The following is a 25,478-nucleotide window of genomic DNA, read 5'->3' as shown; positions in this document are numbered from 1 at the left end:
GGGGTCAGGGTTCAGAGGGAGACCCCTCCCTACATGTCACTTTGTATTGTTTGAATAGGGTGAATATATTGTTAAATAAAATAAATACAATTCAAATTAAAGGTACAAGCAAAATAGCCAAATGTAGTACCTACCTACTTACTTACACACACACACGCAATATGTTTACTATCATAGAGAATACATAGTATGATCACATGAATTCACCCATGTCCGGGGCTCTAGAAGGCATTCAACTACTAGCAATTATGATAATGAGGTAGGTAAATTTTCTCACCTTCTCATGGCCAAATTATTGCCACACTTAACTACACAACAAATCCCAATCACTGAGTTCATTCATTCCACAAATACCTACTGTGCACCTTATGTGAATGTGACCTAAATGATCATTTAGTTATTCTCTTAATCAATCCACATTCATGAGTGCCTACTAAGGGCCCACTGGAGAAAAGTCAACTGATTCCCGCCTATGGACCCACTCAGGCTCATTCCTTCCTGAGCTCTGGATGAAGAAAAACAGGTAAGGGGAGAGCCAGTCACTGCATGGTGTGTGGAAGTGTTTGCAGGCCAGACTTGAAAAGCTGGGCCAGCCTACCTGCACCACACTCTCCTTACCAGTGGCAGTTTAGTTTCAGCAGGACAGAATCCTATCATGCTAAATTAATGTTGTTAATGTGAATTTTCTTGGTTTTGTGGCTGTGCTTGTAAAATAATTGGCAAGGATGATCTGATGTAAGGCTTAAGAACATGGGTTTATACCTGCTTTGAGGTTTTCACACACTTAGGCAACATTATAATAAAGCTAAATGAAAACGCAGGGGAGGAAGGGCTCTGTTCCTGAAGCTGAGGTACACCAGGTTACAAGCTGTGCTTTCTGTGTGTTACTGAAACAAGTAATCAGGTGTCTGAGCTGCTGGTCCTTCACTAACAACAAACAGGAGGAAAGGGTTCTCAGAGTAAAGTGGGGGTCTGACCCCTCACTCCTTGGAGGAGACCCTGCCCGTGCAAGGCTCCCACAGCTGAAGCGTCCTGAGGGTGTGTTCCGTGAGATTCCTGTGGCTGAGCATCTGGCCTGCGCGGGTCCTGCCAGACTCCCAGAATCCCAAGCGGAGATGCTGGCGGATTTGTAATGAGGTGGTGGAAAAAGCTTCCAGGAGAGGCTGGGGTTTGCACTGAGCTCTCTTTCACAGAGGGGCATTCAGAAGGAGTGAGCAGCAGTGCAGAGCTCCAAGCAAACAGAGCCCCCAGAACAAGACGCTAGGAGTGAACAGTGAGCAGGCCACTGCAGATCAGCGGAGTCGCTGGGAGGAGGCTGGGTCTGCGTCTCTTGCCTCAGGCCAATGGGAGACAGCCCCACCTCAAACTCAAAATGGCCCAGGGACCAAGTTAGAAGGACATTCTCTCAGCAAAGCAAATAAATGCCTGTGCCATTTGCAGAAGTGAGAACAGAGCTCTGGTCAAACGTTTGACTACTTGACAGTCTAATGAGATGGCCTGAAAGTCTGGACTGCTTGTAATAAAAATATTTTTAAAGTTATGTAACTGGGTCGCCATGGAGTTTTTCCCTTCTTGTAAATATTACATAATTACGAGAAGGAAACACACTTGGGGGGGGGGGGGGGAGGCAGACAAATTGGCTTAAGACGCAAATCTGGGAACTGAGGCTGCTACAAGATACCTTCCAGAAGGTAATCTGGGAACTAGAACCATGACAAAAGCCTTTAAAAACAGCCTCATTAGTGGAAGTCTATTAAACCAGGGTCGCTGTGTGTATGCACACAATAGTCCTGCAGCTTGGGGCTTATTTCAAAATGCCATGAATAAGACCCAGACAGTCCACATTTCCAGGGTATTTAGAACACTCCTTGGTTGTTTTGGAAACCTCAATCCTCATGGTAAAACTCAACTACCTAAGTGCCAGGTTAGATTTATTTTTCATTTCTTGTTCAATTTCCATCCACTACCATGCAGAAGATACTGGCACCTCTACTCGGTGTGTAGAAAACAGAACCCCCATTTATTTTCTTATCTTATTTCAAGATGGGGGACACCAGAGAGAAGAGAGGACAATGTGACGGGAAATTTCTGAGGGGCAGCAGCATTCCAAGGTCCCCCTCATGTGGTGGGGAAACGGGCACATGATCAAACATACCTGCGACAGAAGATAGAGCGACACCGGCAGGCTGATTTTGGGCCGTTCTCCTCCCTTGAACGTTGAGGGGAAAGAAAGAGGGAGAAGCCCAGGTCACACAAGTGAATGGCACACAACACATGCAGCCAAAAGCCGTCTGTCTGGAGAAGAGGCACCCTGCCCCTGACTTCCTCCGGGGCCCGGAGCTATTCTGGCCTGGCGCTGGCTACTCAAAAGCCCACTCTGCAAAAGAAATTTCCCACCAAATCCCATTCAATGCCATTTGCAAGGCTATGATTTTTCCACCTGAGAAATCTTTCATCATTAGTCACGGATTAGAGGTTGGGCCCCAAAGAAGCATTGGCTCCTTAAATTACCAAGAATGTTAATTTTTCCCAGCTGGGACATGGAGAGCCCAAGTCCCGGCCTGCCAGGAAGGCCCCCCTCCTCCCCAGGGGCCTGGTCTCAGGAAGAGCTTTTAAAACGGGGCAGGGAGACTGCGGTACTGTAGCCTCTGAAAAGCCTCTCCTTTGCACTGAGCCTCACTGAACTCCAGCTCACACCAACCCTGAGAGGGTCTTCAGGACCCTGGTTTTACTCAGGGAGGTTAACTGCCGTGTCCAAGGTCAAGAGTAAGGAAAGGGAAGAGATAGAATTTAAACCCAGGTCTGAAAAAGCCACTTGCCATGCTTTCTGTCTGCCCCCCAGAGCTGCCTCTGCTAGACTTGGTTAGGGTTGCCATTTTCTTCCATTTACTTATTTTTAGTAAGAATCTCCATCTTCTACCTCCAGAAAGAAAGCTGCACTCCTGTGAGACACATCTGGCTCTGTCCCACCTCCTGCTAAGGCCTCTGCCCCTTAACTCTGGGAGGGACTGGGCAGAAGGCCTCCACTCCCTGAAGCAGCACTTCTCATGGGGGAAGCAGAGAACTACCAGCTCCGAATTTCCTGGGGGCGGGAGGGGGCAGGTTAAATATGGAGATTTCTGGTCCACCCCAGACCCAATGGACCAGCATCCCTGAAAAGGGGAGGACACCTGAGGATGTGCACTTTTAAGAAAAGCAGGCATTCTCCCCACGAGGGACTCTGAGCCTGTTAACTGGGGACAGTCATTGCCCTGGAAGCTTTTCAAGTGCATTCCATCCCTTCATGTCCATTTTGTGCATGTTTTGTGGCTGGATGGATCTTTTCCAAATCAATTAACTCTGGCAACTACCAGAAAAAGTTACCAAGGATGAGAACACCTCAAGAGAAAGATGCACAGAAGCCAAAAACCTAAATTCATAGAGGTTTCCTGTTTCATTCTGATGTCAGTATTCTTTTCTCATTCACTTTTACAGTTTTTACAATCTACCCCCTTCACACACACACTCCTCGCCCACTCCTTACTCCTTCGCCCTCCCCCCTCCCCCTACTTCCAGGAAATAAGAGGAAAGGAAAAGAAAACCAGTGTGCTTTGAAAGGAATCGCTCGCAGGCTCAAAGCTGTGGCCCCTTGCAAACCTCAGCCCTATTCAAGGTGACTGTCCTTCCCTCCTTCTGAAGACCTTCAGCCCGCAAGAGCAATGGGGCCAGGCCCCAGACCCACCTTGTCCTGGTTCTCCAGTGAGTACACGTAGAGGGGCAGGAAGAGTCTGTTGAGCAGGTGGTCCGTGAGCACGTCATTGAGGAACTCACAGTTGATGATCAGGATGTCATTAAGATAGTGCAGGTGGTCCAGGTGCTCAGCCACCAGGTCACTCAGTTTTCCTCGATTCCGGTGCCTGCCAATAAAAATGACCACCTCAGTCTGGAATCCAAAGCTCAGAGCCCTTGGACCTAGACCAATGGCCTGAGACTTAGGTCACTGGGTGCACTCATTCATACAGCAAATATCTGAATTAGTTTCAAGAAACATCTATCCTGCCCTACCAGTGGGGGACACAAAGGGAAAAGGACCTAGGCCTTTTGATGTATTGATTTTAGGGGACTCCTGGGGTACCCCACCCTCTGGGGGCCCCAGTATAACTCACCCCCCCCCCCCAACGACCACCACCACAACCACAAAATAAGATGGATAAACAAAGCAAAAAACCAGCTAAGCTCTTGGCAAGCCATTTCACAAGAGGAGCCACTAGCCAATGTGGCAAGATCCCCTTGCTCCCAAGATAAGCAGTATTAATGGAGCAATAAATCCTTGCTAATTAAAATGCTCTAGAGGAGTTCTGAGGAGAAAAGCAGGCCTCAGCAGCTACGTGCGACCCACTGGCCCTGACCTTATGTGGGACAGAGCGCAAGGACATGACATCCTACCTCAGGCCCCATGGGTGAGTCAGTGTCAACCTCACAAAGGATGGCGGAGCCCCTAAAATAGCTGGTGGGCTCATTTTCCCCACCCCCGAAGTGGTATCTGTTACAAAAAGTAATCTAGATAGGGTAAGACATTTTGTTTGTATTATGGGTATTACTCAAGTAATAGATAGCCATTTTAGAAGACAGAAAATAATAAAATAAAATAAAATAAAATAAAATAAAGCAGTCTCCTCTAGCTCCACCACTAAAAGATGATACTTTTGGACTTGTGTCCCTACATTCTGTTTTTCCACATTTCTATCTCCCCACAGTCTCACCTAAGATGCAGGTGTTATATATCTATCCATCCAGTCATCTCTACTTTAAAATTGGGAACAATTTTCCTTCTTTTATATATCTTTGGATAATCATCCTTTATTATACTTGAATACGATACGTAGTAAGTATTTATGGCACATACATGTTGTAAAGCCTAATCGTGTAATGCAGCGGTTCTCAACCTGTGGGTCGCAACCCCATTGGCGGTCGAACGACCCTTTAACAGGGGTCGCCTAAGACCATCCTGCATATCAGGCATTTACATTACGATTCATAACAGTAGCAACATTACAGTTATGAAGTAGCAACGAAAATAATTTTATGGTTGGGTCACAACATGAGGAATGGTATTTAAAGGGCCAGAAGGTTGAGAATCACTGGTGTAATGAGTACCTGTGGACCACAGCCCACCTGAGACCTAGAACAGTCATACACCTTTCACAAGCTTCACCCCACTGGAGATACTGCGGAAATTCTTCTCCCACAGGATATATCTAATGCACTTTACTTTTTATCTAAACCTTTACTTTAAAAAACTCTTATCATAGCAATACATGCAGATGAGTTTAAAAATCAAATAGTACTGATAAGCTGATAAGAAAAAAAAAAATAGCAGCTCCTGGCCCAACCTTCCCCACCCCTGCCCACTCGCCACAGGAGGTGGTTTTTAACTTTTAGTTGTTTCTGTGGATAGTTCCGTATTTCTATAAAATCGGAGAGAACCTCTATTTTGTGAATGAGCTGCATTATGTTATGCATTATGTTATGACAGAACCCTTTATGCTCCTTCCACTCCTTTCCCCCAATAGTCATTAACAACTGATGTTGACATTATCATAGCCATTCACTGCAGAGACAAACAGAGGACTAGGGGTTCATGTCCTTCCTTGTATAACCTGTTCTTCTCTCTGGAGTTAACTGCCTCCTTATGTTTCATATCTACACCTGCTCAAATCCATATGAAATTGCTCCATCAGATTTGCCATCCACCTTTCCTTGCTTTTTTAAAAAATTTTAATTTAAATTCTTTATTGTTTAAAGTATTACATATGTCACCTTTTCCCCCCATTGACCTCTCCAGGGCCGCTCCCACCCCTCCTTGCTTCTTTGTCAACATGAGATCTAATATGCTCTCTCTAGTCCCCTCCCCCAGGGAACCTCCTTCCAGAGTCCCTTTACCATCCGGAGTCCTTCTGGGTGTGCCTCTCGCAAGTCTGTGCAAAGCTGTCACTCTGGGACAGTGGTTCTCAACGGACGGCAATCTTAAAGGAGACATTTGGCAATGTCTGGAGACATGTTTCGTTGTCACAACTGCAAAAGGAGTGCTACTGGCATCTAGTGGGTAAAGGTCACGGATGCTGCTAAACAGTTTACAATGCACAGGACAGCCCCACAACAGAAAATTAGTTCAAGAGACCAAGAGTGCCGGTTGGAGAAATCTTTCTTTGGAATTTCCATTCATTACTCTAGGGCCCAAATTACCATCTTCATCTTTTTAAAAAAACAAAAACAAAAAAAAACCCCAGAGATATATTGAGATATAATTCACATACCGTAAAATTCGCCCATTTAAATCACAAAATTTAATGGCTTTAGTGTATTTGTAGAGTTATCTAAACATCATCACAATCAATTTTAGAACTTTTTTATCCCCTCCCCTCAAAAAAGACCTATACTCAGAGCCAGTTACTTCCCATTTCCCCCATAAACCCCCCTCCTCCAGTCCTACAAAACACTAACCTACTCTCTGTCTTTATGGATTTGCCTCTTCTGGACATTTCATATGAATGCAATCATACAATACGTGGTCCTTTGTGACTGGCTTCTTTCACCGAGCACAATGCATTTCAGGTTCCTCCATGGGGCAGCATGCATGAGTGCTTCATTCCTTTTTATTGCCCAATACTATTCCATTGTATGCAAATACATTTTGTTTATTCCTTCCCCAGCTGACAAATCACTTTCATCTTTTTACCCGCCGCCTATCACCCCATCTACAGGTGTACTGAATTTACTAACCCTCATCCTCTCTGGAAGGTATCTGAGTTGTCTCCAGTTTCCCACTATTACAAAAAGTAGACCGTTGGGTGAAACCTTTCAGAGTATGTAAGTCCATATCATGCCTACACATAAGCGAGTAAGTTTTGTTCTAATGTTTATTTTTCCTCGATTAAAAGGAAATTCTCCCCTAGTCACTCTGTCTGTCTACCTAACAAGTACCCCACGAGGTCACTTACTCCTCATCAGTCTGCACACAGTTATCAAGTTCGATCACGTGGCTCCCGATGAACCAGACCAAATTGGAGAAGTAAGGGACAGCAGTTTTATCTCTGATATAATGTAGCATGGCCTGGTTATCCACTGGGAAAATTCACAAAAGAAGAGAAAAAAAGAGTCAAGCTACCAAAAATAACTTGGGGGAGATTAAAAAAAAAAAGAAACCATAATAAAAAAGTCAGCTACTATTATCTGAATCTTTTCTGTTTTCCCTGAAAATACTTGAAAATGGTTATTTTATTCATAAAACTATACTTATCAAGGCAGTTCTTATGCTATTTTTATGATTAATAAAATTAATTAATTGAGTTCAACTTTAATAGTGCATTAGAAAGCCTACTTATCAGTGGTGTGTTTAGCTAGACTACAATGAAAGCTACATTCTTAAGCAAGTTTCCTGTGTATACATGTAATGATAAGTTAAGAAAGCGAAAAATCAGAGGTTAATAACTTACATGACACTGGAATAAGGAACACGGGACTCGTCATTGAAGGAAAGGCAAAAAACAGACAACGGTTAACAGGGTTAGGAACTGGGATGGTGAGACAGCTGCTCAGAGGGAGAGAGCTAGGGCAGGAGGCATCTAAACTAAAAGATACAGGTTAGAAGAGAACAAGAGAAAACAGGTAACAGGAGGCAGCAGAATTGCAGCCTGGAGCAGATCGCAAACTCAGAAGCCCGGCTGGCAGACGACTCAGTGAGTGAAGCCAGCAGACCTGGCCAGTGAACTGGGGAGCATAATTGCAAAGGGGGCAACTGCTCCTCAGCACAGGTTCACCACCATCCTGCAGGACTGTGAACCCAGAATAGCCAAATCTGCATTTTCAAGTCAAAAATCCAGATTATTACCCAAGATCTTCTAATTTTTAAATACTGGCAACTATAGTCCTGGCTGGTGTGCTCAGTGGTTAGAGTGTCGGCCTACACACCGAAGGGTCACAGGTTCAATACGCACTGATGGGTCACAGGGCATGTATCTGGGTTGCAGGTTTGATCCCTGGCCCCAATCAAGGCCCATGCAGGAGGCAACCAATCAATGTGTCTCTCTCACATTCAATGTTTCTCTCTCTCCCTCCCCTCCCCTTCCATCCCTCCTTTTAACTATGTCTGAAAATCAATGGAAAAAATATCCTCGGGTGAGGATTAAAAAAAATACGATATAATTTTTCAAAAAATATCTAAGCCAATTAAAAATTGTCTGAGGACTGGATTCATCTAACCAGGCCCTCAGATTTCGACCTCTGGATAGACCCCACTGAGCTCTTAGAAAGGCTCTTCAATTTAACCCAATCCCAGAGCTAGGCTGGAGTGAGTCCCTGAGGAGCTCTTGCCCTTCCCGATTAGGGGTCATCTCAAGTAACAACATGTGAATTTGTGAAGGCCGAAGCCCTTTGGTCCCTGAGAAACAGTCCCAGCTTCAGTGTGGTGATTACAGGGAAACTAACCAGAAGGTATTACCCTGAGGGTCAATTCCAGGTGGGAGAGGGAGAGGGGACTTGTGTGCAGCCAGCCTTGGTGCTGGTGTGGGCAGGGAGCTGTGGCAGCCTTTCTCTTGGAGGCAATGATTTGGGTATTAAGTTCATCTTGAAAGAAAGGAGGGCTTTGCAGCAGGCTGAGAATACAATATTGCCCCCTGCTGTTCATGATGTGAAATGCTTTTATACATGATTTAAAGATAACATACCCCCTGGAAGATATTTTATAGGCCAAAACAGGAAAATTTAAATCTAACATTTAAAAGATAACTCTGCTTTATTTAATTATCACATGACCACTCCAAGTCCCACATGTGCCTCTCTTAGAACACTACTACTTCTGTGTTAGCACTAAGATAACTTACATGGCACTGGAATAAGGGACAAAACTGAGTATGCAGGGAAAAGACAGTGGTACAAAATTCCTGTAAGGGGCCAGCTAAATGTCCAATGCCTACAAGCCCTTTGTGAGACAAGCAACCACAGCTATAGTAAATGAGCTCCTGAGAGGGAGCACTCGCTGCAAGGCAGAAATCATAAGGAAAACTTACCTTTGTAGACATTCAACGTGATGGTTCTTACAGCAATTCTAACCATGCTTTCAGGGTGATTGAAAAATTTGATGGCTTCTGTGTACAGGGCAAAGTCATTAGTGTGCTAAAACAAAAGAAGTACCAAAAAGGAGTTACAAACCCATAAGACAGGCCTGCCCCCACCCCAGCTTTCTGAATCTTATCACAGACATCAAAGAGCCCCCAAAAATATTACCAACATGGACGTTAAGCCAGTGGTTCACTCCCAATGGGGAATGTCGGAAGGAATGGAGAAGGGAGGTCATGGAATAGAAAACAGTCCAGACCCAGGCTAATGATCTGTCCTACCACTTCTTAGCTGTATGATGTAATATTTCTAAGCCTCTGTTTCTTCATCTAGAAAATGGGGATAATAATTCCCACTTCATAACTGCCAGGAATAAATGAGGTTACTTCCAACACAATGCTAACACCAGTACCTGATACCTAATAAGTACTCGGTAGTAATGCTGGTTATTATTAGATGCTGCTAAAAAAAAAAAAAAAAAAAAAAAAAAAAAAGCAAATGTCAAGTTTTACTACATCCAGAATAAAAGTGTATACAATATCATGGTGGAGGAGGGTCTTAGGAATAGTCTTTCATTAAAAAGGGATCATCACAACAGACAAAACAGTTCAGAGCCACAGAACTCCCCTGAAGAGGGCCTAGAAGAGAAAGCTGGCGTCCTCGGCTGCCGTCTTCTGGCCAGTTTTCCCACAGGCTCCAGAGCCAACTGAGGAGCACTCACGGCAGTAAGGGAGTGGGGACGAGGCCACCTCCAGCCACCACCACTGTCTAATAAGAAAAACACGGCTTTGCGCACCAGAAGTCAAGTGTGCACTTAACAATTTGGTAGCAACTGTACTGGCCCACAGGAAAGAGGAAACCAAGCCCACCTCAACAATGAGGCTCCCACCACTCCTCTGGCAACCAGCAGGATCTTCTTCCAGAAGCATCACTCTGGCCCCAGAATCCCAGCGTCCTGCCCTCTTAGCTGGGTGCACAGAAGCCCAGGTGCACCTGAGTGGAGGGATAGTGTTTCTCTCTCTGATCTGAACTTTGCAGGTGGGTTTTCTTCCACCTGGAAGAGCCCCTCAGAAAATGCTAATATCATCAAGTAGTCTCTAAACATGTTTATTGAGCACCTACTATGTGGCAAGGCCACACAATGTTGATTTTTCAAATTGCCACAGTTTTTGTGATTGGCAGCTAGTATTCTTCCCTTTGAAGCCAGCTCTTCCCCACTACCAATCCAGACAAACAAAACCAAGGTTCAGGCCACTGTCCTGCATCATATGGAAATAGCTAGATGGACTCTGCTCAAACTCAAAGGATATGTTTGGGACTATGATCTGACTTTAGATCAGAGGCTTCACAGCATATGTAACCACCAATCAGAAGACACCTGCCATGCAAACAGCAAGTGGTTGTGTGATAGCTGGCCTCCAAGATGGCCCAATGATCCTCACCTCCTGTATTCACACACTTCTGTCATCCTCTCCTACACTGAATCAGGCTCTCTTTGTGGCCTAAAGAATACGGCAAAAGTGATGGTGTGTGGCCTGAGGCTGGGTCATAAAATGTATTCCAGCTTGCCTTGGTCTCTTGGATCATTCATTCTAGGGGAAGCCAGCACCAACTGGCCAGCCATATGAGCAAGCCATCTAGGAAACAGAAATTCCAACCCTAATCCAGCCTTCAGGTGATGCCGCATCACGAGATATCAAGCCAGAAATGCTCTGCCAGGCCACTCCCAAATTCTAGGTATACTGTGTGATAAAGGCGACACAATTCTGACCAGAGAGACATGAGAGGAAGTCTGCTGGGAGGCTTCTGGGAAAGAAGGTTTTTGGAAGTTAAAGAAACCAAAAAGGAAAGTGATCTCATCGGGCTTTTCAGCAGTGGCATGTGAGCATGTGAGGTTGGAGCTGCTGCGGCCGTTCAGAGATCCTGAGGGCCACGCCTGACGAAAGCTGCCAACTGTATGGTCAGCAGAGCAGGAAGATGGAAAGCCTGGTCCTTGATGAAGGGGTTGGCCACAGGACGGACCAGCCCCAGGACGGCTGGCACCTGTAACTTTTGGTATAAGATAAACTGGCTTTGTTGTTCAAGCTACTTTTAATTGTGGGAGCAATAGCAATTTATTTATTTAAATGTGTAGTAATTCTCCCAAGGATTACTAGAGATGTTAACTTCGAAAGGACAGCAATAACACACAGCTGGTGTGGCTCAGTGGTTGAGCATCAACCTATGAACCAGGAGATGATTAGATTCCCAATCAGGGTACATGACTGGGTTGCGGGCTCAATTCCCAAGTGGGGAGCATACAGGAGGCAGCAGGTCGGCGATTCTCTCTCATACTGATGTTTCTCTCTTGCTCTCTCTCTGAAATCAATAAAAAAAAAATCTATATACCTTTAAAAAAAAAAAAAGCTAGACTTTAGGGAGCCAGGTACATATTAGGTGCTTTGTGGGCATCATCTCATTTAATTCAATCCCTGTAAAAACCCTACAAGGTATATATTACCATCCCCATCTCTTAGAGGGAGAAACTGAGGCTTAGAGGACTGGGACTTCTCTAAGGTCACACAGCAGGGACGTGGCAAAACTGGGTCTGACTGGACTTCCTGTTTTCCCCACAGGGTAACATGACCCCCAAATCAACTTCCACGCACTTCTCCCTGCCAAGTATACCGCTCTCAGTTTGCAATAATTGAATTTTACGTAAGAAATGGAAAGGTAACTTATTAAATTAAAAAATGTAAGCATGCCAAGGCCAAGCAGCGTTGCTATGAAAATCAGAAAGAACAAGCACATAAGTGCTTTGTAAACAGACAGGAGGCCACCCGGACAGAAGGTGCTGCTCTGACTAGCTGGCTTTGCATCCAAATGCACCTCCCCGGCAGTCACTTACCTCATTGTAAAAAAAATGGACAGTGTGGTTGTTGAGTTTTAACGAAAGTGTTTTCAGGAACGATATATAATATGCCATAATCTCTTCATCGGAAAAGTCAAACTTATGGACAATGATAGAATTTACATAATTATTAGAGAGCAAATAATCTAGAGGGAGAAAAACAAAACAAAAGAACAGGTTAATTTGTGCTGGAGGATAGACAAGTAGAAAAAGGTAACAAGCAGATGACCATATGAATATACACAAACCAGTCAACCTTCTGGGTGGGTGGGGTTAAACAAGCTAACAGGGAGCAGCTTAACCTTTAGCCACAAAGAAATCAGCCACTATGCGCAGTCACCAGAAAGTTCAAAAGCAATGCCAGAGAAAAGCCCAGGGTACCCCACCCTCCCACACCAAGCAGAAAAGAACCCTTGAACATTTTCTTCAATGCTGGCACAACTCAACACAGAGCTGGGAGTGGGACAAATGAGTTGGTGCGTGGGCACTTCACAAACAACCCACGGATGAGGGTAAAAAGCACTGTATTATACAAAAAGTTTCCCCATTTTGCCATCAAAAGTCACCCCATCATTAATGAATGCCACAAAGGGCCTCACACACATGGTTTTTTTCTCCCTATATAGTTTTTATAGCTTTTCATAACCTCCACTACATGCCTAGCACCAGGCTGAGTGCTTTACACTATAACTGTCACAACGATACTGCAGAGTAGGCCTCACTCTTCCCATTTTGCAGATGAGTTAAAAAAAGGTCAGAGAGGTTGATTAATTTGCCCCAAGAAGCAGAAAGTTGCAGAGATGGAACTGGAACCAAGGTCCCATGTCAAAGCCTGTGTTAATATCATCACTAATGGGGGTCAACAATGATGAGGGCCTGGAGGCACCGGGGCCAACTGAAGAATGGCTACTCCCTCGAAGCTCCCAGCCCCTGGCCCCTTCAGAAATGCAGGTTCAGCAGGGTGAGAGCTTCCAATGATGCAAAGGAAGCTGGGTAACAGATTTTAATGCTGCATCTCCTGAATTTGCAATGTTGGCCACTAGATTGGCTAGTTTTTAAAGCTGTGCTGGCCTGAAAACATAAGTCTGTAGACCAGCTGTGGCCTATGGGCCCCTAGTTCGTGACCTTGGCATTGGGCCCTCCTCTAAGTCCTCACCAGCCACCCTTCAAAGCAGGCTCTGCTGTATCCTGTCTGTCCTCTGGACCGCCAGCTTGTGAGCTCTGCACCACCCCAGCTGCTTCCCCACAAATGGTTAAAGGCAGAGCACCATCAACACCTGCACCTACAGGCAGACACACAAGACAGGAGAGTGGAGTGACTCAGAGTGTGGTCCTCGGAGGAGCAGCACGGCATCACCTGGAGCTAGTCAGACATGCTGGATCCTGGGCCCATTCCTGACCCCACTCACATCTCTGGGGGTAGGCCCGGGACTCTGCGTTAAGAAACCCTACAGGGCTTCCCACCATCTCGTGTGTGAGACACTGGGTTAAACATGGACTTGGGTCCGCACTGCCTCTGCCACATCCTAGCTGGGTGCCCTTGAGCAAACCGCTTACCCTCACCACTCCCCAGTCTTCTTGTTTGAAAGCTAAAATAACAATGCCTTCCTCACGGAGCTGTTCTGAGAATTAAAGATAATCCACAAAAAGCACTAAGAACAGTGAGAGACACAAAGTAAGCACTCAATAATGTTAGCTGCCATTACTTATTACTTTCATTTGGAGATTCATAGTCTCCACCACCATATTTCCAGGACTGAACACAGTTGCTCTTGGGTGAATCGAAAATAAACCATTAAGTTATTTGGTGCCAAAGAGGTACCTAACTTAGGCCAAAGTATTACTGAAATGACTATCTGGAATCACCAAACACAATATAAAGGGCCAGCCAAGAGCCCAGGGCCATGAGAGGCTATGGCAGGGGCTATGGCAGGGGCCACAGCTGGGTCCTCCTCAGAAGCCAGCTCTCCAGAAAAGCCACTGCACTCAACACACACTGGGTATTCTGGCTGCACAGACAGGCCATGAAGTCTGTAATCTTAGAATGATTTTCAAAATTTCTTGATCAGAACAATAACTGAGGTAGATATTGGCGTCTGCTCCAAGAGAGGAGGCAGTGTGTCTGGGATGAGGGCCCAAGAATCTGTGTTTAAAAATGAGGTACACATTCCACAAATCGTGACTGTACGGCTTGATATATGTGGAAATGTACATATATAGGAATGTTAAGTACATGTACCTGTAAATTGATATATATATACACTTCACAAATCTTAGGTGTCTGTCTAGCTTGATGAATTTTTGCAAATATAGACACCATAAGCACCACCCAGACCAGACATAGCATATGTCCAGCTCCCCAGAAGGCTCCCCATGACCTTGTCCAGTCATTACCCCCTCTCCAAAGACATCCCCTAGTCTGACTTCCATCATTAACTGGCTTTGCCTGTTCTTGAACTTCATAGATATGGAATCATACAGTATGCACGCTTCTTGTCTGGAGTCTTTCATCATATCTGAGAATTATCCATGTTGTTGCACCTAGTGGTAAGAGTTCATTCCTTTTGCAAAGTACTCCATGCTTTGAACAGTTTGCAATCTACCTGCCTAGAAGCTTGACAAGCAGTCCAGGTGATACTAATGGCTAGAGTGCTTCTTTTTCATTCTGTCATTCTGGCTACAGATGGGGACAAATGAGCTGGCAGGAGAAGGGACAGTTGAGATGTCATGGTGACTGGCTGTGACTGGTTAGTGGCTTCCGGGCCACCAGAGGTGCAGACGCCAATGCTGGTGGCTTCAGCCTTGCAACGTGAGCCTCTGGGCTGCATTCTCAAGGTGGAAAAGCCACATGTTCCAATCATTACAGCAGGGACTTTTCCAGGGCCTCCACAAAATGACTCTGTGGGTAGTGGGGACCACCCTGGGGGCAGTGGAAGGGCCTCTATTATTCGGCTGGAATTTTTCTCCTGCCCCCTCACTGTGGGGCTGACTTTCTGTGGTATCCTTTTATAATAAACCCAGGAGTCTATAAGTAATCTCAGTCTCTCAGCCTTCTGTCACTTAGGTCACCAAAATCAGCAGCCAACAGGTGCCCTTGTGATATGGCTGCTTGTAATAGTGAAAATCCGGAAAACACCTAAATGCCCATGGTCAAGTTAAATAAGTTATGGCCCAACAAATGCAGCTCTTGAACTAAACTATGTAAGGCTGCATGAACAGGCAATCAGAAGGTCTAAGATAACTGGTAGGTTAGGGAAAAGTAAAACAAATAGCAAAATGGTATCTGACTGAAATGTAGGGTGAGGTTCTACAGAACTATTGCTTTCTATATTTTGTAATGTTTGATTTTTTAAAATATATGTTTTTATTGATTTCAGAGAGAGGAAGGGAGAGGGAGAGAGATAGAAACATCAATGATGAGAGAGAATCATTGATTGGCTGGCTGCTTCCTGCATGCCCCACACTGGGGATCAAGCCTGCAACTCAGGCATGTGACCTGACCAGGAATTGAACCGTGACCCTCAACCACTGAGCCACACTGGCTAGGCTGTAATATTTGATTTTTTTTTTTTGGTTGTTGCTTTATAATGAGGCATTTTCTTTCCATAATTAGAAAATAAAAATAAAAGCAAAAGTCATCTATCCTCTTACCCACATAAATCCAAGTTCTATACAAAGTAAATGACTTCTCCATTTTGGCAGGCTTATAAGTACTCTGGTGAATTTCCCCTAAAGCTAGTGGCATCTGCCTGGATTTCTTATAGCAGGGCACCCTTTTTAGACACAGTACATGAAAAGTTATCTAATCCAGGAACCCCAGAATTTTAATTGTCCCAACTCCTATCTTTAATGAGTAGCCTGGGCTTAGAAAGGTTCACCACAGAACAGACATTTGGAGGGAATGCTAGATTTCATAATAAAACCAACTCTTCCGGACACTTCTATCTATCTGCCAGACTCAGTACTATGCTCTGCAAACACACTATCACACTTAATCCTCAAGCCACTCCATTTCCCAGGTACTAGGAACAGTGGTTCTCAACCTTCCTAATGCCGTGACCCTTTAATACAGTTCCTCATGTTGTGGTGACCCCCAACCATAAAATTATTTTCACTGCTACTTCATAACTGTAATTTTGCTACTGTTATGAATCGTAATGTAAATATCTGATATGCAGGATGTATTTTCAGGGGTCGCCACCCACAGGTTCAGTAACTAGGATAATCTCCACGGCAGCTTGGAGAGTTCACTCCCGGAGCACACTGGGGGAATTTATGGCAGAACCAGCCTGGGGCCTAGTTGGGTCTAGTCCAGGGCCTGCACCACCGAGCTGGGTCTTGCCCTCTCAGAACTCTCAGAAACCACACAATTCATATCCAGTGTAACAAAAGCTGAGAACCTGTGGGTCGCGACCCCTATGGTGGTCGAACAACCCTTTCACAGGGGTCGCCTAAGACCATCCTGCATATCAGGCATTTACATTACGATTCATAACAGTAGCAACATTACAGTTATGAAGTAGCAACGAAAATAATTTTATGGTTGGGTCACAACATGAGGAACTGTATTTAAAGGGCCAGAAGGTTGAGAACCACTGACTTAGGGAGCGTCAACTCACATTCATCTTGGAGCAGTAGCACCATCTAGTGGTCGCTTCTGAGAGTCACCATTCAATTGCTCTATCGTACCTCTTCCTCCTTCCCCAAAGGAATGCCAATGACAACATCTCTACCTCCTTCTACCCAACAAAAACTATTTCAAACCTATCTTGGGGGCCTAGAGCCTGCCTCTGATGTAGACATTCAGTCACTTGTCTTCTTTTCCTTAGTTACTACGGGTAGGGCCTAGGGCTTGGTGTGGTCACCTTGGAAAAATACAGGACTAGGCGCTAACAGGGTTTCTCACCCTCAGCACTGCTGACATTTTGCGCTATAAAGTTCTTTTGCTGTGGGCTGTCCTATGCATTGTAAGATGTTTAGTCGAACCCCTGGCCTCCACCCATGAGATTCCAGTAACAGCACGCAGTCCCCCAACCTCCACCATCTTTACAACCAAGAGCGTCTCTGGACATTGAAAAATGTCTGCTGGGAGCACAATCACCCCCAACTAAGAACAATGGAGCTAACTCACCTGCACTGAACCCCTTCTCAATTTTGGCCTTGCTAGAGCTGTCACCTGGGCCAGTGACTCAAACTCTCTGAGCAATAAATGAGGGCAGCGACAGCACCTGCCTCTCAGGGGAGGTTGTTTAGATGAAGAACCAGGGGCTTAGTGAGGGCAGGGAGTAAGCTCTGAGTCACACAGGTGTCAGTTGGGCAGGTGCCAAAGCCCACGCCCTGCATGCTCTGGTTGAGTTCTTCCTCCCCGGCTGCTTCCAATGCTTATTCTCTTGGCTGATAGACTCCAACTCCTTAGTAATAAATTATAAACAAGAAATGCCAATGCCCCACAATCACTCAGCAGTAGACTCTGCCTTAGCCATTCAAAGCACCACCAAGCAGGGATAAACATGATGTTATGGACTGAAATGTGTCCTCAAAATCCCTATGTTGAAGCCTTAACCCCCAATGTGACTGTTTTTGGAGACAGGGCCTTAAGGAGGTGATTAAGGCTAAATGACGTCATAGGATAGGGCCCTAATCCAATAAGACTGGTATCCTTATAAGAAAAGAGACAGCCCTGGCCAGTGTTGCACAGTGGTTAGACGGTCAGCCCACACACTGAAGGATCGAAGGTTCGATTCCTGGTCAAGGGTCCGTACGTGGGTTGCAGGTTCAATTCTTGGCCCAGGTTGGGTGTGTGTGAAACATTGATGTCTCTCTCTCTCTCTCTCTCTCTCTCTCTCTCTCTCTCCATTTTCCTACCACTCTTTCTAAAAAAAATCAATGGAAAAAATCCTCAGGTGAGGATTAACAAAAAAGGAAAGAAAAGGAAGAGACACCAAAACTTGCAGTGTGTGCACCAAGAAAGATCATGAGGACACAATGAGAAGGCAGCCATCTGCAAACCAGGAAGAGAGACCTCACCAGAAACCAACACTGAAGGCACATCTTGGATTTCCAGCCTCCAGAAAATAAATTTCTGTTGTCTAAGCCACGCAGTCTGGGGTACTTTGTCACAGCAGCCCAAGTACTAAGATACATGGCAAACACAGACATTTGAAAAACAACACAAAAACCATGCCAAATTACACGCGGCCAACTCGCAGCAGTGCAGAGGCAGGTGTCAAGGATTGTCCTTACAAAGTGAGGTCTCGTGACTGATATTCTCAAAGAGGATGTTCAAGGTCTGCAACAGCTGAACGCACACATAGCGGCCCGATTTCTGCCGCAGGATGTTCAAGAAGAAAACAAACATATTCTTCTCCAGGAAGAAGCTGGGGAGAGAATGGGACAGCGTCAGTGGTTTGTTTCCACAGATGGAAATCCAAGTCATCCTCTGGTTCCATGCTTAGCACACGTGTACCTCCCAGCCCCCAAAGGCATTTGCAGAGCAGCCAGACAATGCCACCTGCACAGCCTCAGCTTCCATGCTATCCATCCAGCTCCCACGATGCTGGACAGGCAAATGCAACCGTCCCTGCTCCCTTCTCAGAAGGCAAGAACAGTGCTGATTCCAGAAGCAGTGAACTACTACATTTCTGACAGAATGAGACAGATCTTCACCTACTAAATGATTACACAGTAATCTGTGTTTACAACTCGGTAAGCAAAATATTTGGTAAGCAAATATTTTATATCCTTCCTTCTTCTTATTAAGCCTCTTTCCTTTGCTCTCCATGTCTTTGAGTGTTAAACAACAATGGGATATAAAGGGTTTTGGTTTCCAAATTGTCAAGTTTGTAGTTTCCATGTCTGGGGGAAAAGAACGGAAAGGAAACAGAAGACACTACCATGGTGGTAGGACTCTAGCCAGTCCCCAAGTCCACATTTGCCTTTCTTGTTCTGGACAGGACTTGGTCTGCACGCAGCCTGGGGCACCGACATTTAGGAGTACACATTGGTTTTTTTAGTCTTGAAAAGGAGACAGAACCCCCTAATGCTTTTCTTTAAAAAAAGAAAGTGATGTTTCTAGTTATGTGTTCTCTGAGTTCAAGCTAAGAGCAGACAACCTCTCATTTTGGGGTACTCCAAATAAATCGCTACAGTAACATGTGTCTGCTAGTTGACTTAGTTTTAGTAATTCTTTCCCCTCCACTGTCAGTTCCACAGTAGCAGGACTGTGGGCCACATAACTTCTGTTTGAATCCATGAAAAGGTAAATGAATGAATAAATTACCTTAAAAAAAAAGACCCCTAAAATCTTTTCCAACTCTGATTCTGGGAGCCATTCACATGGACCCCCCAGAATATTCCTAACATTTGACCTATTTTGTTTACCTGTCTACCAAGGATCACACAACAAGCTCACTGCAGCATAATGATAACCAACTTGGGAACTTATTAAAATGCCTGTACCTAGATTTTGCCGAGATGTATCCCCTAGGTCCAGTATGAAGTCCAAGGGCCTGGATTTTTAAAAACACCCTGGAGGAGTACAGAGGGGGCTCCTTGAAAAATGACTAATTCTAGGGCTTGGGCAGAAAAAAATAAATAATGAACCTGGAGCATCTTAAAGTACCAGAAAGTAAGGAAGTGCTCAAAAACAAAAGGATGGGGGGGTGTCAAAGGACACAGGAACCAACCTGAAGGAGCTTCCAAAGCTGGAGTCAATTCAGCAACAAAACAAATAACACTGTACTGGATTATAATCCAAAGTATAAAATAAATATCCATGCGTTCATATTGATATAAATAAATGACTGAATACATAAATGGGAAGAAACAAATCTTCCATGCAGAACTTCAAATAGTGTATGGATACTTCCCCCTTGCAGAAGGTGGAGCTTAATTCCCATGCGCCCGGGTGGGATAGGTACTCCTCAAAACTGTCAAGGTCATGAAAAATAAGGAAGACTAAGAAACTGTGACAGGCCAGAGGAGAGTGGGGAAATGTAACAACTGAATGCACTGTGGGAGCCCGGACTGGGAGTCTGGATTGGGATTCTAGAGCAAAAAGAGGATATTAATGGAAAATCTGGCAAAATCCAAATCAAGTTTGGAGTTTATTTAGTAGTTCGGTACCAATGTCAACTGCTCAGATTTGACAAATGCACCTTGGTAATCTAAGATGTTAACAATGGAGGAAACGGGGGGTAGGGGGTGGCATATGGAAACTTTCTCTACTATCTTTATAACTTTTCTGTAAATCTAAAATTACTCCAAAATAAAAAAATGTATTAAAAACAAATTCTCTTGGGGACTCTGCTAGGCAGCCACTTAAGAATCCCTGGGCCTTTAAGAGCTCAGGAATTTTTCTAAGCTGACGAATAGACTAAGGAGGACAGTTTCTAAGCTTTAACCCAAGGGTCTCTCTCATTTCCAAAAACAGATACCAACCAACCAATTCTCCATGGAACCTTAAAGAAAGCTATCCCGTTTATAAGCAACGCCTCACTTTATTACTCCTATTATCCTTTGGGGATCATGGCCAGTGTCACAGGTTTGCGTTTTCACAAGTAGCTTTATTTAAACAACCTTATCGATGAAAACATAGAGCTAACCAGAAAATCAGGATATCTAATAAGAAGCCATGTTAGAAATGGAATACCTTTTTTTAATGGTCTTAAAAATGGCCTCAATACTCATAATTGAGATTATCAACACTAATAAAAGAGAAAAATGGTAATTGGCGTACGAGCTACCTTTTTCATTGGCTAATCAGGGCTATATGCAAATTAACTGCCAACTAAGATGGCAGTTAATTTGCATATGTAGGCACAATGCAGGGAGGTGAAAGGGAAAGCAGGAAGAAGCCCCCAGCCACTGACAGTGATCGGAAACCCAGGGGGGAGCTAAGAGCTGGGGGGAAGGGCAAAGGTGGCCCTGGGGCCGCCTTTGCCCTACCCCCCAGCCATGATTGGAGAATCAGGTGCCTTTTCCGCCCTGGCCAGTGATAGCAGGAAGTAGGGGTGGAGCCAGCGATGGGAGCTGGGCACAGTCGAAGCTGGCAGTCCCAGGAGTTAGGGGTCCCTTGCCTGGGCCTAAAGCGAAGCCCACGATCGCGGGGCCGCTGCAGCTGTGGGTCCCTGCTGCCCGGGCCGGACGCCTAGGCCAGAGGCGTCAGGCCTGGGCAAGGGGCCGATCCTGCGACTGGAGGGTGATGGGGGTCAACGCCTGAGGGCTCCCAGTATGTGAGAGGGGGCAGGCTGGGCTGAGGGACACTCCCCCCCCCCCCCCACACACACACACCCAGTGCACGAATTTCGTGCACCGGGCCCCTAGTTTTATATAAAAACAAAATCTATCTGGTGGTTGTCACAATCCAAACTCTTCTGCACTCAGACACTAAGACAGATCTACTGGGGAAGTAGTCTTTGCTTTTTTTTTTTAATTTAAATTCTTTATTGTTGAAAGTGTTACATATGTCTTTCCTTCCGCCCCCCCCCTCTCCCCAGCATATGCCCTCACTCCTCTATTGTCTGTGTCCACTGGTTATGCTTATATGCATGCATACAAGTCCTTTGGTTGATCTCTAACCCACCACCCCCGCCCCCACCCCCCACAACCTTCCCCTGCCTTCCCTCTGAGGTTTGCAGGGCTATTCGATGTTTCTATGTCTCTGTATCTATTTTTGTTCATCAGTTTATGTTGTTCATTATATTCTACAAATGAGTGTTTGCTTTTTAACCATCTAATAGGGACACCTTTATTTTATTTTATTATGAACTGCTAACATTTCTTACTGCCTACTATACCAGGCACTAGACAGGGAACTCCCTCTCCTTTAAAGATGAGGAAACTGAGGCTGGCCTAAGGTTGCTCATCTAGAAAGTATGAGAGCACCATGGGCTCTGGTATGAGGCACTGCTTCAATGCTTACCAGCTGTGTGACCATACACATAAATAGGACAAGGCCATTACCCTGGAGTCACTGGGAGACGTAGGGGGATTATCTCATCAAGAGCTCAGCACTGTGCCTGGCCCATCAGTAAACATAATAAATGTTTGCCCTTAGTGTCTACCCCAGTTCATTTAGAGTCTAACTACCCAGGACATTGTCTCCTTCCTTGGGGGTGATAATCAGACACTACTGGAAAAATTACTCATATTTTCAAATTTTCTAGAGACTCATTTTCATACTTCCCATTTTCAGCTGTGGTGTTTCAGGACATTTTATATAGATAGAGGAATAGATATCCGTGCAAGACCAAATTGGCTTCAAATTCTGACGTCATCAGAATGACTCATGATGTGCATTTAGAAGCATATTCAAAGGAAGACAAAAAAAATTAAAAACATTAGAAACCCTTACTCGAACACAGAGCTGTCATTCTGATCTCCCCAAATCAGGATCTCGGTGATGGAACGGATGGTCTCCACCAACAGGTTCCGGTTCTGTTCTGTGACTGTGGTGTTTTTGGTCAAAACGTGGTACAGATACCTGAGAGAAAAGAAAGAATAGTAAAGATTACCAACTGAAATGAAAGCCAGGCTCAGTGACCATGAGTAACATTTGGGGGACAATATGGCTGTGCCTTTTCACATCCAGTTAGCACAACTGCCATTCAGATGAGACAGAACTTACCATTCAGGAAAAATGGCAGACACTTCTTCGAAGCATGATGTAACCAGGGACACACCATCCCCAACTGAGGTAAGAGAATGGTCAAGTCCTTGAAGACAGCCATCCTCAAACATGAGTGTGTAAGATAATCCCCTGGAGAACTGGATAAAATGGGGATATGGAAGCCCACCCGGAGATTCAGATTCAGGGGGACCAAGGGAAGACCAGGCATTGGCCTTTTTCACACACTCCCCAGGTCACTGTGATGCTAGTGGAGCAAGTGGAGACACATGGCTCAGGTCTGAATGCTTAACATAAGACCTGCATGAGGTGGTGTCATGGCTTAGGGAGGGTGGTCCCAAAGCCAGCGCCTGAGTAAAAATCATGTGCAATCACAAGATTACCCTTGGATTGCTCACAATTCCCTTAAAGTTCAGATCGTCCATCAGAACTGATGGCTCACATAAAGTGGGTTGCTCGCAGGACACTGATCTTATGTGCTGAGTGCAGATTGTTGGAATTCACAAAGTCAAGTGGGCTTGAGACTATGGCACTATATTTCACCCACCCAAATGGTCCTAAATGGTCCTGGAAGGCCCACGCTGCTCCAGACCTATGCCAGCTGCTAGGGCAGAGACAGGAAGGCTGAGGCCCATCCTGGAAGCCCTCTGCTGGTGGTGAGGGCAACTGAATCACTGAGGCCAGTGCTGAGCAGTGTTGGACCCAGAAGCCTGGTCAGATGCCCTGGGACTGCCACCTGACACAACTTTTAAGAGATGGCATTGTTGCCGTAGCCGACTTGGCTCAGTGGATAGAGCGTCAGCCTTCGGACCGATGGGTCCCAGGTTCGATTCCGGCCAAGGGCACATGCCTGGGTTGCGGGCTCGATCCCCAGTGGGGGGTGTGCAGGAGGCAGCCGATCAATGATTCTCTCTCACCATTGGTGTTTCTATCTTTCTCTCCTTCTCCCTTCCTCTCTGAAATCAATAAAGAAATATATTTAAAAAAAAAAAAAAAAAAAGAGATGGCATCGTTAGAGCCCACAGACTGAGGTAACTTGAGCTGTTATGGGAGCCTCAAGCTTGGGAAGGCGAAGGGAATACCAAGAGTCACCTCTTGGTTTCTTCTATGGCCCCCTTCAGTTGGGGGTGGGGGCTAGTGAGGGCAAGACAGGAAAAGATTAAATAGGATTGTCCCACCAAAAAACAAATCTCTAAAAATGTGTAAGATATAAAAGATAGAATGTTTCAGAGGGAATAAGGAGCAATCTACTACTTAAGGGGGCTGGTTTTAATTTAAAATCACATGCAACTTCTTTTTTTTTTTTTAATATATTTTATTGATTTTCTACAGAGAGGAAGGGACAGGAATAGAGAGTTAGAAACATCGATGAGAGAGAAACATCGATCAGCTGCCTCCTGCACGCCCCGCACTGGGGATGTGCCCGCAACCAAGGCACATGCCCTTGACCGGAATCGAACCCGGGACCCCTCAGTCCGCAGGCCGATGCTCTATCCACTGAGCCAAACCGGTGCTGGCAACATGCAACTTCTATGCCAGTGGTTCTCAACCTTGACTGCACATTAGAATCACCTGGGAATCTTTTTAAAATCCTGATTTCTGGGCCTCATCCTCCGGAAATTCTGTTTCTTTGTTACTAAGGTTGTGGCCACACCCCATAACAAAGAAACAGAATTTCCGGAGGATGAGGCCCAGAAATCAGGATTTTAAAAAGATTCCCAGGTGATTCTAATGTGCAGCCAAGGTTGAGAACCACTGTTACGCAGTAACCAGAATAGCCCCCGGAAAACAGAAACCTCCAACACCTGTGTCCAAGCCTATAGGCAGGGCTACGGACGGGAGCAGAAGCTAGTTTTCCTCGGGGATAAGGTAACTCCACGGCGCTGTTTCAGCCTGGGATGAGTCACCAGGGCCCTCGTGAATCTCTATCTTCATGCCGCCTTGACTCATCTTCTCCAAGCCAAAGGGCAGAGTTTCACACTGTGGTTCACAGGCCTCCTGCATCAGAATCACCTAAGCTGCAGATTCTAGCTCCCCATCCCAGATCCACAGAACTGACTCCTGGGTGTGTTACATGACGTTGAGTCAGCTCTGAGTCCTGGTGACCCTATGAATAAGTGATGTTCACAATGTCCTGCTCAGCACCTACAGACTCATGCCCACGGCTTCTCTGATGGAGTCAGTCTGTCTCTTCAGTCTTTCTCTTTTCCTGCTGCCTTCTATTTTTCCCAGCGTTAATGTCTTTTCCAAAGAACCCTGCTTTCTCAGGATGTCCCTGCAGCAGAAGAGCTTCAGTGTTGTCATTTTTTGCCTCCAGCAATGTTTCAGGCTTAATGTGCTCTAGGATCCACTTGTTCATCTTTCTGGAGGTCCAGGGTATCTGTAGAGCTCTCACCACCCTATTTCCAATCAGTCATTTTCCTATCAGCCTCTTCACTGTCCAACTTTCACATCGGTACACAGTAATTGAGAATATGAGGGTGTGGATGTTAACCTTGGTCTCTAATGACATATCTTTGTGGTGATCCTTCCTAATTCTTCCATTGCTGCCCTTCTGAGTCTCGGCCTTCTTGAGTCCTTGGCTACGGTCCCCATTTTAATTGATATTTGAACAAAGTAAGCAAAATCTTTAACAATTTCAATAACTTCACTATGTTAAAGTTGTGTATTACTTCTGTAGTAATGATTTTATGTTAAAGTTGTGTATTCCTTCTGTTGTCATGAGTTTTGTCTTCTTGATGTTCAAATGCAAGTCCTGCTTTGGCACTTTCTTCTCACTTTCATCAGAAGTCATTCAAACCATTGCTACTTTCTGCCGTAAGATGGTGTCATCTGCGTATCTTAAGTTATCGTGATTCTTCCACC

At 45.2% G+C, this 25,478-nt stretch overlaps 1 protein-coding gene across 5 annotated transcripts in view; it reads right to left on the bottom strand.

Annotated features, from left to right (window-relative positions):
• CLEC16A (C-type lectin domain containing 16A) overlaps positions 1-25,478 on the bottom strand; it is a 221,380-nt gene that overhangs the window by 183,874 nt on the left and 12,028 nt on the right. For 4 of the 5 annotated variants that reach the window (XM_059693162.1, XM_059693163.1, XM_059693164.1 and 1 more), the window contains exons 2-8: positions 22,341-22,469; positions 18,230-18,363; positions 11,984-12,132; positions 9,048-9,153; positions 6,981-7,104; positions 3,722-3,896; positions 2,156-2,209 (exon numbers count right to left, since the gene is read on the bottom strand). In XM_059693162.1, the coding sequence (XP_059549145.1) occupies positions 2,156-2,209; positions 3,722-3,896; positions 6,981-7,104; positions 9,048-9,153; positions 11,984-12,132; positions 18,230-18,363; positions 22,341-22,469 (871 nt within the window). Of the gene's footprint in view, positions 1-2,155; positions 2,210-3,721; positions 3,897-6,980; positions 7,105-9,047; positions 9,154-11,983; positions 12,133-18,229; positions 18,364-22,340; positions 22,470-25,478 lie in introns of those variants that run through there. The other variant, XM_059693166.1, reaches the window with a different exon arrangement.

The sequence above is a fragment of the Myotis daubentonii genome, chromosome 4 (assembly GCF_963259705.1).
Source record: "Myotis daubentonii chromosome 4, mMyoDau2.1, whole genome shotgun sequence".
Taxonomy (NCBI): domain Eukaryota; kingdom Metazoa; phylum Chordata; class Mammalia; order Chiroptera; family Vespertilionidae; genus Myotis; species Myotis daubentonii.
Note: the sequence above shows the minus strand (reverse complement) of the source record. Positions and strands in the feature narration are given on the sequence as shown.